Here is a 12,772-nt window from a genome sequence, read left to right as displayed (position 1 = left end):
AAAACACAAAACTTTACAGAAAGAAATTAAAGAGCACTTAAACAAATGGAAAGACATTCCATGTTCATGAATTGGAAAACTTAATATTGTTAAGATGATGGTACTACCTGTATTCGTTTGCAAGGGCTCCCATAAAAAAAATACCACAGATTGGGTATTTAAACAACAGAGATCTATTTTCCCACAATTCTGGGGCTTAGAAGTTTCAGATCAAACTGTCAGCAGGTTTGTTTTCTGAGGACTGTCCCCTTGACTTCCCAATAGCTGTGCTCACATAGTCCTTTCTCTGCATGGTCACATCCCTAGTGTGTGTCTGTGTGTCCAGATTTCCTCTTCCTATAAAGACTCCTGTCAAACCCACCCTAATTGGTCTCATTTTAACTTAATCACTTCCCTAAAGGCCCTATATCTAAATACACCCACACCCTGAGGTACTGGGTGATTAGGGCTTCAACATTTACACGCTGAGGGAATATCAGCCCATAATAAGGCCCAAAATGATATACAGATTCAATACAATCTCTATCAAAATTCTATTGGCAATTTTGCATACATAGAGAAACCCATCCTAAAACTGGTATGGAATTTCCAAGGGCCCTAAATAGCTCAAACTATCTTGAAATAGAAGAACAAAGTTGGGGATGCCTGAGTGGCTCAGTTGTTTTTGCCTCACAGCATGATCCCAGGGTCATGGTATTGAGCCCCTCATCAGGCTCTGCCAGCATACTGTTTTGATTACTCTAGCTTTGCAGCTTTGAATTAGGAAGGATAAGACCCCCAACTTTGTTCTTTTTTTTTTTTTTAGAGAGAGGAGAGAGACACAGAGTGTGAGCAGGGGAGAGGCAGAGAGAAAGGGAGACAGGGAGACACAGAATCTGAAACTGGCTCCAAGCTCTGAGCTGTCAGCACAGAGCCTGACGTGGAGCTTGAACTAGTGAACCTCGAGATCATGACCTAAGCTGAAGTTAGATGCTTAGGCTCTACTGAGCCACTCAGGTTTCTTTAACACATGTGACACTTGATCTCAGGGTCATGAGTTTGAGCCTCACACTGGGTGTGAAGCCTATTTAAAAATAAAACCTTAACAAAAACGATAGTGAGGGGCACCTGGATGGCTCAGTCAGTTAAGCATCCGACTTCAGCTCAGGTCATGATCTCACGGTTCATGGGTTTGAGCCCCGCATTGGGCTCTGTGCTGACAGCTAGCTCAGAGCCTAGAGCTTGTTTCAGGTTCTGTATCTCCCTCTCTCTCTGACCCTCCCCTGCTCATGCTGTCTCTCTCTCTCTCAGAAATAAATAAAACATTAAAAAAATAACCATAGTGAGATATCTCATCATACCCATTAGAATATCTATACTAATTTAAATAACAGGTACAACAGGGGTTGGCAAAGGCATGGAGAAATTGAAACACTCATACATTGGTAGTAGGAAAATAAAATGCTTCAGCTGCTGTGGAAAATGGTTTGGTGGTCCCTCAAAAAGTTAAACATAGAATTACTATATCATCCAGCAGTTCCATTCCTAGGTTTATCACCCAAAAGAATTGAAAACATGCTCTCAAACAAGTACACATACATGTATGCTCATATCAGCACTATTCACAAGCCAATAAGTGAAAACAGCTCAAATATTCATCAATGGATGGATAAACAAATTATGGTATATCCATATAATGGAATATTATTAATCCATAAAAAGTATGAAATACAGATACATGCTGTGACATCCATGAACATGAAAAAAAGGCTAAGTGAAACTAGCCAGATATATAAGGCCACATATCATGTGATTCCACTTACAGAAAATATTCAGAACAGAGGAATATAGAGACAGAATGCAGATTAGTGGTTACCAGGGGCAAGGAAAAAGTAGGGAATGGGAAGCAATTGCCTAAGGGACCCGGTGTTTCCTTTTGTGGTGACAAAAATGTTTTGGAGGTAGAGGTGGTATTTGTACAACATGGTAAATGTACTAAATGGCACCAATGAACACATTTTATTATTTTTATTATTTTTTTAATGTTTTATTTATTTCTGAAAGAGAGAGAGAGAGCATGAGCAGGGGAGGGTCAGAGAGAGAGAGGGTGATATAGAATCTGAAACAGGCTCCAGGCTCTGAGCTGGCTAGAGCCTGACGTGGGGCTCACACCCACGAACCATGAGACCATGACCTGAGCCGAAGTCGGATGTTTAACCGACTGAGCCACCCAGGCGCCCCCAAACTGTTCATTTTAAAAGCGCTAATTTTATTTATCTGATTTTCACTTCAACAACATATATATAGTATGGTATTTCCAAAGAATAAATATAGAACGGTAGAATATAACAAATGACTTAAATTATGTCTGATTATTGAAGAGACTTTATTTATTAAAATTTTTTTTTAATTTTTTAAAATATTTTTTTAATTTATTTCTGAGAGAGACAGCATGAGCAGCGGAGGGTCAGAGAGAGAGGGAGACAGAATCTGAAGTAGGCTCCAGGCTCTAAGCTACCTGTCAGCACAGAGCCCGATGCGGGGCTCGAACCCACGAATCACGAGACCATGACCTGAGCCGAAGTTGATGCTTAACCAACTGAGCCACCCAGGCGCCCCTAAAAAATTATTTTAATGCTTATTTATTTTTGAGAGCAAGAGGCAGAGTATGAGCGGGAGAGGGACAGAGTGAGAAGGAGACACAGAATTCGAAGCAGGCTTCAGGCTCTGAGCTGTCAACACAGAGCCCGATGCAGGGCTCGAACCCATGAGATTGTGACCTGAGCTGAAGTCTGACGCTTAACCGACTGAGCCACCCAGGTGCCCCAAAGAGATTTTAATATGACACAAATGTCTTTCATTTTGGTGGGAAAGCAATGGTTTATTTAACAAATGGTTCTGGAAAAATTGACTATGAAGGTGAAATCAAATTTAGATCCCTACTTCACAAAATGTGCATTCAAGATTAATAAAAATTATGTGTGGAAAAACAATTATTTAACTAAAGGGAAAATTAGAGAATATTTGTTTTACTTTGGCATGGGAAGAACTTCTAAGCAAGACAAAAAGCACAAAAGTCACAAAGGAAGAGTTACATAAATTGACTATATGAAAATAAAAATTAATGGGACCCCTGGGTGGTTTAGTCAGTTGAATGACCAACTTCAGGTCATGATTTCACAGTTTGTGAGTTCAAGCCTCGCATCCAGCTCTCTGCTGTCAGCATAGAGCCCACTATGGATCCTCTGTTGCCCTCTCTCTCAGCACCTCCCCAGCTTGTGCTCTCTCTGTCAAAAATAAAAAACATTAGGGGCACCTGAGTGGCTTAGTCGGTTAAGCGTCCGACTTTCGCTTAGGTCATGATCTCGCGGTTCGTGGGTTCGAGTCCCGCATTGGGCTCTGTGCTGACTGCCAGCTCGGAGCCTGGAGCCTATTTCAGAGTCTGTATCTCTCTCTCTCTGACCTTCCCCTGCTCATGCTGTCTCTCTCTCTCCTAGAAATAAATAAAAATATTTAAAAAAATAAAAATAAAAAACATTAAAAAAAATTAAGGGACACCTGGCTTGCTCAGTTGGTGGAGCATGTGACTATTGATCTCGGGTTCTGAGTTCAAGCCCCACATTGGGTGTAGAGATTACTTAAAATCTTTATAAAAACAAATAAAAGTACAGAGGCGCCTGGGTGGCTCAGTCGGTTATGCAGCTGACTTCGGCGCAGGTCATGATCTCCTGGTTCTTGAGTTTGAGCTCCGAGTGGGGCTCTAGGCTGACAGCTCGGAGCCTGGAGCCTGCTTGGGATTCTCTGTCTCCCTCTCTCTCTGACCCCCTCTGCTCCTGCTCTGTCTCTCAAAAATAAATAAATGTTAAAAAAAAATTTTAAATAAATAAAAGTACAAATAAAAAAATTTCATAGCGTGCACCTGGGTGGCTCAGTCGGTTAAGCATCCAACTTCGGCTCAGTTGCTCAGGTCATGATTTCATAGTTGGTGGGTCTGAGCCCTGCATTAGGCTCTCTGCTATCAGCACAGGGCCCACTTCAGATTCTATGTCTGCACCCCCTCCGCTATTAACTCTCTCTCTCAAAAATAAACATTTAAAAAATTTGCATAGAAAATTTTAAGTAAAAAAAATATATATATATTCAGAAAACAAACAACAGAGCAAAAAAATAGTTGCAACAGAAAAAACAAAATGTTTTATCTTCAATATACAGAAGTACTTAAAAATTTATAGGAAAAGGACCACACCAAAAATTTCAAAAAGGAGAGGGTCCTAGGTGGCTCAGTCCATTAAGTTACAGACATTTGCTCACAGACTTCTGCTCAGGTTATGATCTCGGTGTTCATGATTTCAAGCCCTGCACTTGGCTCCGCACTTAGAGTCTCTTCCCCGCCCCCCAACTTGTGCTTGTTCTCTCTCTCAAAAATAAATACACTTAAAAAAAGAAGTGTTAAAAAAATTTCAAAGAGGAAATCCAAACGCTCAATAAACAGTTAATTCAACGTCATTACTATGTGAATGCAAACTAAAGCAACAAAAAACTAGTTCTTATCCGTTAGCCAACTGGCAGGAAAAAGAGGCTATACGATCTAGTAACAGTGATGCTACCGTCTATAAAAAGGAAACGACGGCACAGCTCTACCATCGCCCCCTCCTGGCTTAGAGAAGCTTCTGTGAAGGTGGAACCCCGAAGACTGAAACGTACGGGTCCGGAACGTCCAGGCTGAAGCCAGAGCAGCCATGTTGGTTACGGGAGGTGGGGAGCCGTTGCGACCTCTGCCATTTTCAGTTAGGGCAGGAGCGGACTTCCGGTCACCATCTTGAATGACAGCGGAGGCGGAGCTCTGGCTGACATGTTCATTAAGGGCCGGGCCCCAAGGGCCCCTCCCCGGGAGCGACTGAACCCTAATCGCGGCGTGCGGAGGCGAGCAGCCGTAGCCCCGCCCCCGGCTCTGGGCTCCACCTCTCGGCCCCACTTCCGCCGGGCGAGAGTCTTTCGGCGACGCTGCCGTAAGTCGGGCAGGAAGTTTGCCGCATCACGGAAGATGGCGGCCGCGGCGGTGAACGGGGCGCCCGGCGCCTCGGGCTCAGGGCCTGCGGCTGCCTCGGGCGCTGTCTTGCAGGTTGCGGCCGGCATGTACGAGCAACTTAAGGGCGAGTGGAACCGCAAAAGCCCCAATCTTAGCAAGTGCGGTGAAGAGCTGGGCCGTCTCAAGGTAGGGTTCGGTAGGGGCCTCTACGAGGTGTTTAGACCCAGGCGAGTTCCCGGCCGCGGGCCAGACCAGCGCGGGCAGGGGGATCCAGTAGGGTGAGGGACTCGGAACTGCCAGAGTGCGGGCTTACAGGGGTAAAGAAATGAGGGGGGGTTGGAACGGATCAAATACGGCCCCACGCGGGATGGAGGGAAGGTGTGATGGAAAGTGTTATGGTACAACCGAGTGAAAGGTTAACATTTTGGTGTTGGAGGCCTAGCTGGCTGGAGGGGCAGGGTGGGAGTACCGGAGTTTTTCTCATGGCGGGTTCTTGACGAGATCAAGTGGGGAATGAGGACCCGATAGGGTGATGAAAGAAGCCTGAGCTGAGGAGTGTATTATGGTTAGACCAGATCAAGTCAGGATCAGAGATCTGGAGCTTAAGGACGCATCTGTGGGGATGGGAGGGGGCAGCTGAGTGTTGAGGACAGAACCTAGAAAAAATATTCTTTTAGAAGAGGACCAGAATGGTGCTTAGAGTGCCTCAGACCAACCGTGTTTGGGAAAGAGTGCAAGTATTGTGGGCTGGGCCAAGTCCCTGAGAGAGGTGTGTGGGATCAGAAATGACCTGGGGGCTGGACTCTGGGGGGACGTTGGCTCCCCTCCCTCCCTCCTGTTGATTTGGGGGTGGATGGGAGTTGATAGAATGTGGAAAAGGTCTTAACAAGAACCGAAGGTGCCAGTATCTCCCCCCCCCCACCCCATTGCATTGAGTCAGGCCTGGGTGTGTCTCCTGTTTACCTAGTGGGACTATTAATATTGTAACATGAGGTCTCCTCAGCGGGCACTCAGTGTGCCCGGGCCCTGTTCTGAGTGCTTTATGAGGACCGACTCCTTTAAAACTCAAAACAACCTTCTGAGTCAGGGATGATAATTAGCTCCATTTCCTAGATGGCAAAACTAAGGCTTGGAAAAGGTAAGTAACCTGTTCTGAAGTCCCATCTTTGTCCTTCCTTCCTTCCCTGCTCTCCCTGTCAGTTGGTTCTTCTGGAGCTCAACTTCTTGCCAACCACGGGGACCAAACTGACCAAACAGCAGCTCATTCTGGCCCGTGAGTGTCAATAGGGGCTGGTGGAGGGTGATGGGCTGGGGGTGATGGGAGGAGTGGTGGTCAGGAGAGGGACTCGGTCACCGCCTGAGAGCCTGCCCTGTCACCCACAGGTGACATTCTGGAGATTGGGGCCCAGTGGAGCATCCTGCGCAAGGACATCCCCTCCTTCGAACGCTACATGGCCCAGCTCAAGTGCTACTACTTTGATTACAAGTGAGGATGGGTCCTGCCCCTCATTGGGTGGGGGCAGGGAGTTATAGGGTAGGCTTTTTTTTTTTTTTTTTTAAATTTTAAGTAATTTCTGCACCGCTTGTGGAGCTTGAACTCACAACCCCCGAGATCAGGAGTCTCGCGTGCTCTACCGACTGAGCCATGCAGGTGCCTTTTTACATCACTGCTGCTCCAGCCACTCAGGTCATCTTCCTTCGCCTGGGAACCCCCTATTTGCCTCGCTCTGTCTCCAGAGGCTGCAGGGTCAGGCGGTTCCACTGGATATCCTTGTCCTGGGATTGTACCGTGCAGTCTCTGTTGGCCTCCAGTCTGTTCCCTTCTCCCCATTCCCACGCTACATTTCCACTCCCCACCGTCACCGCTGTCACCTTTCACTCGCCCCGGCTCCAGCCTTGCCCCCTTGGGTTCAGCCCCCGTGGCAGCCAGTTAGAATCTTTGCGTCACTAAAGTTGGACCAACGTCAGGACCCTACTTGGGACCTGTAATGGCTCTCCGTAGCCCTCAGGCTCCAGACTGAATGCTTTCCTGTGGCCTCCAATGCTGCCTCCCCCCCGACCCCTCTGACTGTGCCTCCCCCAATTCTGCCCCTGTCTCTCCCACTGGACTCCAGAAGGCAGAGGGGCGTGGTCACTGCTGTGTTCCAGTACTGGCTAGCATGGGGCTGGGCCCAGAGCAGAGGTTGGCGGATATGTGTTGAATATAAAACTTAATGATTTTTTTAACTCAGTGGTGCTTGTGTGGATTAATTATGAAAAATTTGACATCAGGGCCGCCTGGGTGGTTCAGTCGGTGAAGCGTCTGACTCTTGATCTCAGCTCAGGTCATGATCTCGCTGTTTGTGGGATCAAGCTCAGAGTGTGCTTGGGATTCTCTCTTTCCCTCCCCCTCTGCCCCTCCCCTACTTGCACTCTCTCTCAAAATAAATAAACTGAAAAAAAGAAAAAAGAAAAAAAGAATTTGACATCCGAAGTCAGACAAACCTGAGTTTGAAAGTCATTTTACCACTTCCTGATTATGTGATCTTGTGCAAATGACTTCACCTTCCTAAGGCTCAGTTTTCCTCTTAACGGAAGAGTGATAATTCTTAATATCATAATCATAGCTAACATTCCTACAATATTTATTTTAGCCATGTACTGTTCTGATCACTTTACTTGGATTAAGTCGTTTAATTCACTTAACCTGTATTTGTTGTTTTTTTTTTTAATGTTTTATTTATTTTAGAGAGAGAGACAGTATGAACAGGGGAGGGTCAGAGAGAGAGGGAATCACAGAATCCAAAGGCAGGCTCCAGGCTCTGAGCTAGCTGTCAGCACAGAGGCCGACGTGGGGCTCGAACCCATGAACCATGAGATCATGACCTGAGCTGAAGTCGGACGCTTAACCGACTGAGCCACCCAGGCGCCCCAACCCGCATTTGTTTGACTCACCTTCTATGAGATGGATGCCATGGTAGTACTCATTTTACAGTTGGAGAAACTGAGGCTGAGTCACTTTACTGAAATAAAGTCACTTGCCTGGGCCCAGATGACTTGTGACTTCGTGCCTCTCTGGGCTTCAGTTTCATCTGAATACCCAGGCCCCGAAACTTCTCCAAGGAGACAGCACAGGGCAGTCATCAGGGTCCCTGGAGCCCGAGGAGGTGGGGCTCCTAGGCGCTGAAGCCTTCCTCACCTTGTCGGCCCCCCGCCCCATCCACAGGGAGCAGCTCCCCGAGTCAGCCTACATGCACCAGCTCCTGGGCCTCAACCTCCTCTTCCTGCTGTCCCAGAACCGGGTGGCTGAGTTCCACACAGAGCTGGAGAGGCTGCCTGCCAAGGACATCCAGACCAACGTATACATCAAGCATCCCGTGTCCCTGGAGCAGGTGAGGCGGGGAACGGGGAGCGGCAGGCCTGAGGCGGTGGTGCAGGCACGTTAGAGAAGATTTCCTGGAGGGATGGGCTGGGTTCATCCGTCTTGACTCATCGGCTCAATTTGTCCAGCAGCTGTTGAGCCCCAGCCATGTGCCAGGCACTGTGGTGGGTTTTCAGACTCTACTGCAGGCAAAACAGGCTGAAATCCGTGACGGGCATGGCATTCAGTTGAGGAAGCAGACAGTACATAAAAAGATGAAGTAATCGATGTGGTCTGTCAGGTGTGAAGTGCCACGGAGAAAAAAAAAAGTAGCAAGGAGGGTGGTGAGTTGGGGGAGGGATCAATTTTTTATAAGGGTGGTCAGGGAAGGCCGTGCCGAAAAAGTGAAATTCAAGGAAGACTTGAAAGGGGTGAAGAACTCAGCCATACGACATCTGCGGGGGAAGTGGTCCTGGTACAGGGAGTAGCCAGTCCAAGGTCCAAAGGCAGAAACCAGCCTGGCGTGACTGAGGGAGAGCAAAGAGGACAGTATTTCTATAACGAGGTGAGCATGGTTGGGGAAGAGCCGTAGTACCTGAGGTTAGGAAGGAGTTCCTAGAGCTGAGGTCTCGTGGGAGGGTTTTGCTGTGCAGGGAGGGTGGGGGAGAGAGCAGTCATGGCGGGCAGCACAGCTTTGAGAAGAGGAGTGGAGGAATGAGCTTGGATCCAGCTCTGTCTCCTGTGATTGGAGAATAGATAAGATGGTTAGCTACCGGTCCAAGGCAGGTTGGAGAAGGAATGTGTGTGTGTACGTGTCCAAACCAAGGAGGGCTTCCTGGAAGAGGAGGTGCCTAGTCGGCCTGGGGAATGCATGACTGTATGGCAAAGGGTGTTCTAGCAGAGGGGACTGTGAAGGCACTGGGGATGTGGTGAGGCCTCAACTTGTAGCCCCCTACCTCTTCCTCATCCTCTTCTCCACCCTCCCTACGTCTACAGTACCTGATGGAGGGCAGCTATAACAAGGTGTTCCTGGCCAAAGGCAACATCCCTGCCGAGAGCTACACCTTCTTCATTGACATCCTGCTCGACACTATCAGGTGTGTGAGGGGCCAGGGTCCTGTGGGCTTCGGAACGAGCTTGGACCCTGGAGTCAGAAAGCCCCAGGTTGAATCCCGTTCTGGCCATTTGGGAAGATGGGCGTATCGGTTCTCTTTGTGTATGAACCGGAACTGGTCACGAGATTGTGGAAGACAGCCCTCGTCTCGCTCGGGGCCATTAATCCGTGTGCCCATATGTGTCCAGGCATGGGCTTGGCACCCGGACTGCGCTCCGCAGACAAGAAGCCAGCTACCTGTTGTAGAAGTGCTCCAGTCCACGAGGCACGTGACCTCGCCTCAGCTCACCTAGACTATGGAACCCTCAGTTTCTTCTTCCTTAGAATGGGGCCATGGATGGGGCACCTGGGTGGCTTAGTCGGTTAAGCGTCCGACTTTCGCTTAGGTCATGATCTCGCGGTTCGTGGGTTCGAGCCCCGCGTCGGGCTCTGTGCTGACTGCCAGCTCAGAGCCTGGAGCCTGTTTCAGTCTGTGACTCCCTCTCTCTCTGACCCTCCCCTGCTCACGCTGTCTCTCTCTCTCTCCTAGAAATAAATAAAACATTAAAAAAAAAAAAGAATGGGGCCATGGAGACCCACTAGCCCCTCGGGGGTTGCTGCGTGCACAAGTGACCTCACCCGGGTGGGTGGGCATGACATTTCCATGTGCCTTGAGGACTAAAAGGGTCCAGGTGGTGGTGGAGCTAGTTCATGAAGGCAGAGTGCCAGGCTGAGATGGGTTTCCATTTCTTGGATGGCAACACTGAGCCCCAAGATGTGGTGGGAGTAAAGAGGAGATTTAATGAGTTTAGGTTGGGGTGACTGGGTGGCTCAGTAAGTTAAGCGTCTGACTGGCTCAGGTCATGATCTCACGGTTCGTGGGTTCGAGCCCCACGTCGGGCTCTGCTGACCATTAGCTCAGAGCCTGGAGCCTGGTTTAGATTCTGTGTCTCCCTCCCTCTCTCTCTCTCTAACCCTCCCCTGCTCACTGTCTCTCTCTCTCAGAAATAAAACATTAAAAAATAATAATTTTTTAAAAAATGAGTTTAGGATGGCAATTAAGAAATATTTTGGCTCTCCAGAGTGAACAGGGAGTAACATAATGAGTGTCTGCTTACCTACCACTGGGTCTAAGAGAGAAAATGCCTCTGAAATGGATGCACACATTCCCTGTCACTGTTTTTGCCCTGGAGCTAAACACTCCTTCCATTTCAGCGATTTGATCCTTTGCTTCAGTGTTGATCTGGGTACCTCTATAACAGTAGTAGCAAGGAACGCTCTCAGGGTGAGATCTAGAAATGGGGTATAGCACCCTTTTGTGTGTTTGGGTGGGGGGGGGGTGTTCTGTAAAGAGATACCCTCACGGGAATCCCGGGCTGGGTTTCAGACAGCCTGAAGTCCTCATGGCTGGGAGTGGGATTCAGAGTGAGGGCCCAGGGGTCTGAGAGATCTGGACCCTTCTGTGGCCCTGGCTTTGCAGTGCTGGTCAAGCTACTCCGTACCCTCTCCAAGCCTTGGTTAAGCAGGGGAGGGAGCATGTTTCAGCCATCAGTGCTGAACTGAAAGCTCAGAGCTCACTCATGTCAGGCCAGGGAGGACAAGGCCTGCAGAGTTGTCTGTGCTCAGTAATGAGAGCCTCATCTTTCCCCAGGGATGAAATTGCCGGGTGCATCGAGAAGGCCTATGAGAAAATCCTTTTCACCGAGGCCACCCGGATCCTCTTCTTCAACACACCCAAAAAGATGACGGACTACGCCAAGAAGGTGGCTGGGGCCTAGGGCAAGGGGCCGGGGCGCCGGGGTGTGCTCACAGCAGGGTGGGGTGGCCTAGAGGGACGCTGGAGCAAGATTGCACAGGTTGAAATCCAGCTGTGTGACCTCAGGCTGGTTGCTGAACTTCCCTGAGCCTCAGTTTCCTGATCTGTAGAGTGGAGCTAGACTTTAACGTGTGGGATGAGCACAGCACCTGGCATCAGGTGGAGGTGGCCGCTGCAGCACAGTACCTGTTGAGCTCTGCTCCTTAACAGAATTCTTTGGAAGCTGCAGCTTTTTTCCACCAGACTGGGCCTCACTGGGCCTGGGAGATTTATGCAGGAGCAGTGCCCCCTAGAGATGGCTTTTGCTTGCAGTGTAGTGACCCCGGTCGCTGAGCAGGGTGAGCGCAGAGTGGAAGAGGTGAAATTGAATTTGACCGATGGTGACAGCTGATCTTTAGTGATCGTTCATCTGGGCCAAACACTTCTCAGTGCTTTAGAGGCGTTGATGTACTGAATCCTCCCTTGCAGCAGACCCAGAAAGGTGTGTGATCAGAGTCCGTGTCTCAAACGTGGAGAAACTGAGGCACAGAGAGGTGAAGTTACCGGTCTAGAGTTGTGCGGGTAGAGTAGGGTTAGTGAGGAAAGTGAGCCAGGCCCACGTTGGTAAGTGCTGCCTCTGTGGGGTGGGGAGGGGGCCTGTGTGATCACCCCACCCATCTATCATCCTTCCCTTTCTGCAGCGAGGGTGGGTTCTGGGCCTCAACAACTACTACAGCTTTGCCAGCCAGCAGCAGAAGCCAGAAGATACCACCATTCCCTCCACGGAACTGGCCAAACAGGTCATCGAGTACGCCCGGCAGCTGGAGATGATCGTCTGAGCCACCAGGCGCTGGGGTGGGCAGGGCTTGCGTTATTTAAAGCAGTTACAGTGCAGGGTTCCCCCCAATAAAGGTGGATCGACATTCTCTCTTCTAGGCCCTTGTCTCCCCGGGCAGAATGGTGGGGAGACAAGTTCCTTATCTCTGAAGAACTTAGAAGTGTGGGGGCCCTGTGGGGTCTGAGATGACCCTCTGTTGAGTCGGCCTCTGTCCAGTGGCCATTGCTCAGGGCCTCAAGACAGCTGCCCACTGAAGGGGCCCAGTTGCAGGAGGAGCAGCGCAGGTCCCAGGCGGAGGCACTGTGGCAGCCAGCTGTGGACACACAGGGAGGCCAGGCCAAGGCACGAGTTTTTCAGCGAAGGGGGTGAAGCATCCAATTTTAAAAAATGTTTGCAATTAATTAAACCAGTTTGTTACATGACCTACGAAATGGAACCCGTTTGTGGGCTACGGGTTTGAGACCATCGGTATGGGCCCCGGCCTGGGATTGCCCTGCTCCCCACCCTTCCTGAGCCAGTGTGGTGACTTATGACCTCCCGTACCACCCCAAGCCTGTGTTTCCTGCCTTGAAGTTCTCAAGAAGGTATTTTAAGGGAGAGTCCAGATCTGGCTGAGCCAGAGTGCCCTTTCCACGCTGTGAAAGGAATGATCACCCCTGCTTTCCAGAGTGATTTGTGCTCTACATCTGAACTTGGCA

At 49.3% G+C, this 12,772-nt stretch overlaps 1 protein-coding gene across 1 annotated transcript; it reads left to right on the top strand.

Moving 5' to 3' along the window:
* Positions 1–4,802: 4,802 nt before the first annotated feature.
* PSMD8 (proteasome 26S subunit, non-ATPase 8) lies at positions 4,803–12,496 on the top strand. The gene is made up of 7 exons (XM_039217758.1): positions 4,803–5,194; positions 6,209–6,281; positions 6,392–6,494; positions 8,214–8,379; positions 9,345–9,445; positions 11,093–11,204; positions 11,938–12,496. The coding sequence occupies exons 1-7, from the start codon at positions 4,832–4,834 to the stop codon at positions 12,073–12,075; spliced, it is 1,056 nt and encodes a 351-aa protein (XP_039073689.1). The 5' UTR covers positions 4,803–4,831; the 3' UTR covers positions 12,076–12,496.
* Positions 12,497–12,772: the final 276 nt, after the last annotated feature.

Source organism: Hyaena hyaena, unplaced genomic scaffold (genome assembly GCF_003009895.1).
Source record: "Hyaena hyaena isolate Hyena2069 unplaced genomic scaffold, ASM300989v1 scaffold_721, whole genome shotgun sequence".
Taxonomy (NCBI): domain Eukaryota; kingdom Metazoa; phylum Chordata; class Mammalia; order Carnivora; family Hyaenidae; genus Hyaena; species Hyaena hyaena.
This window is presented reverse-complemented; position numbering and strand designations above follow the sequence as displayed.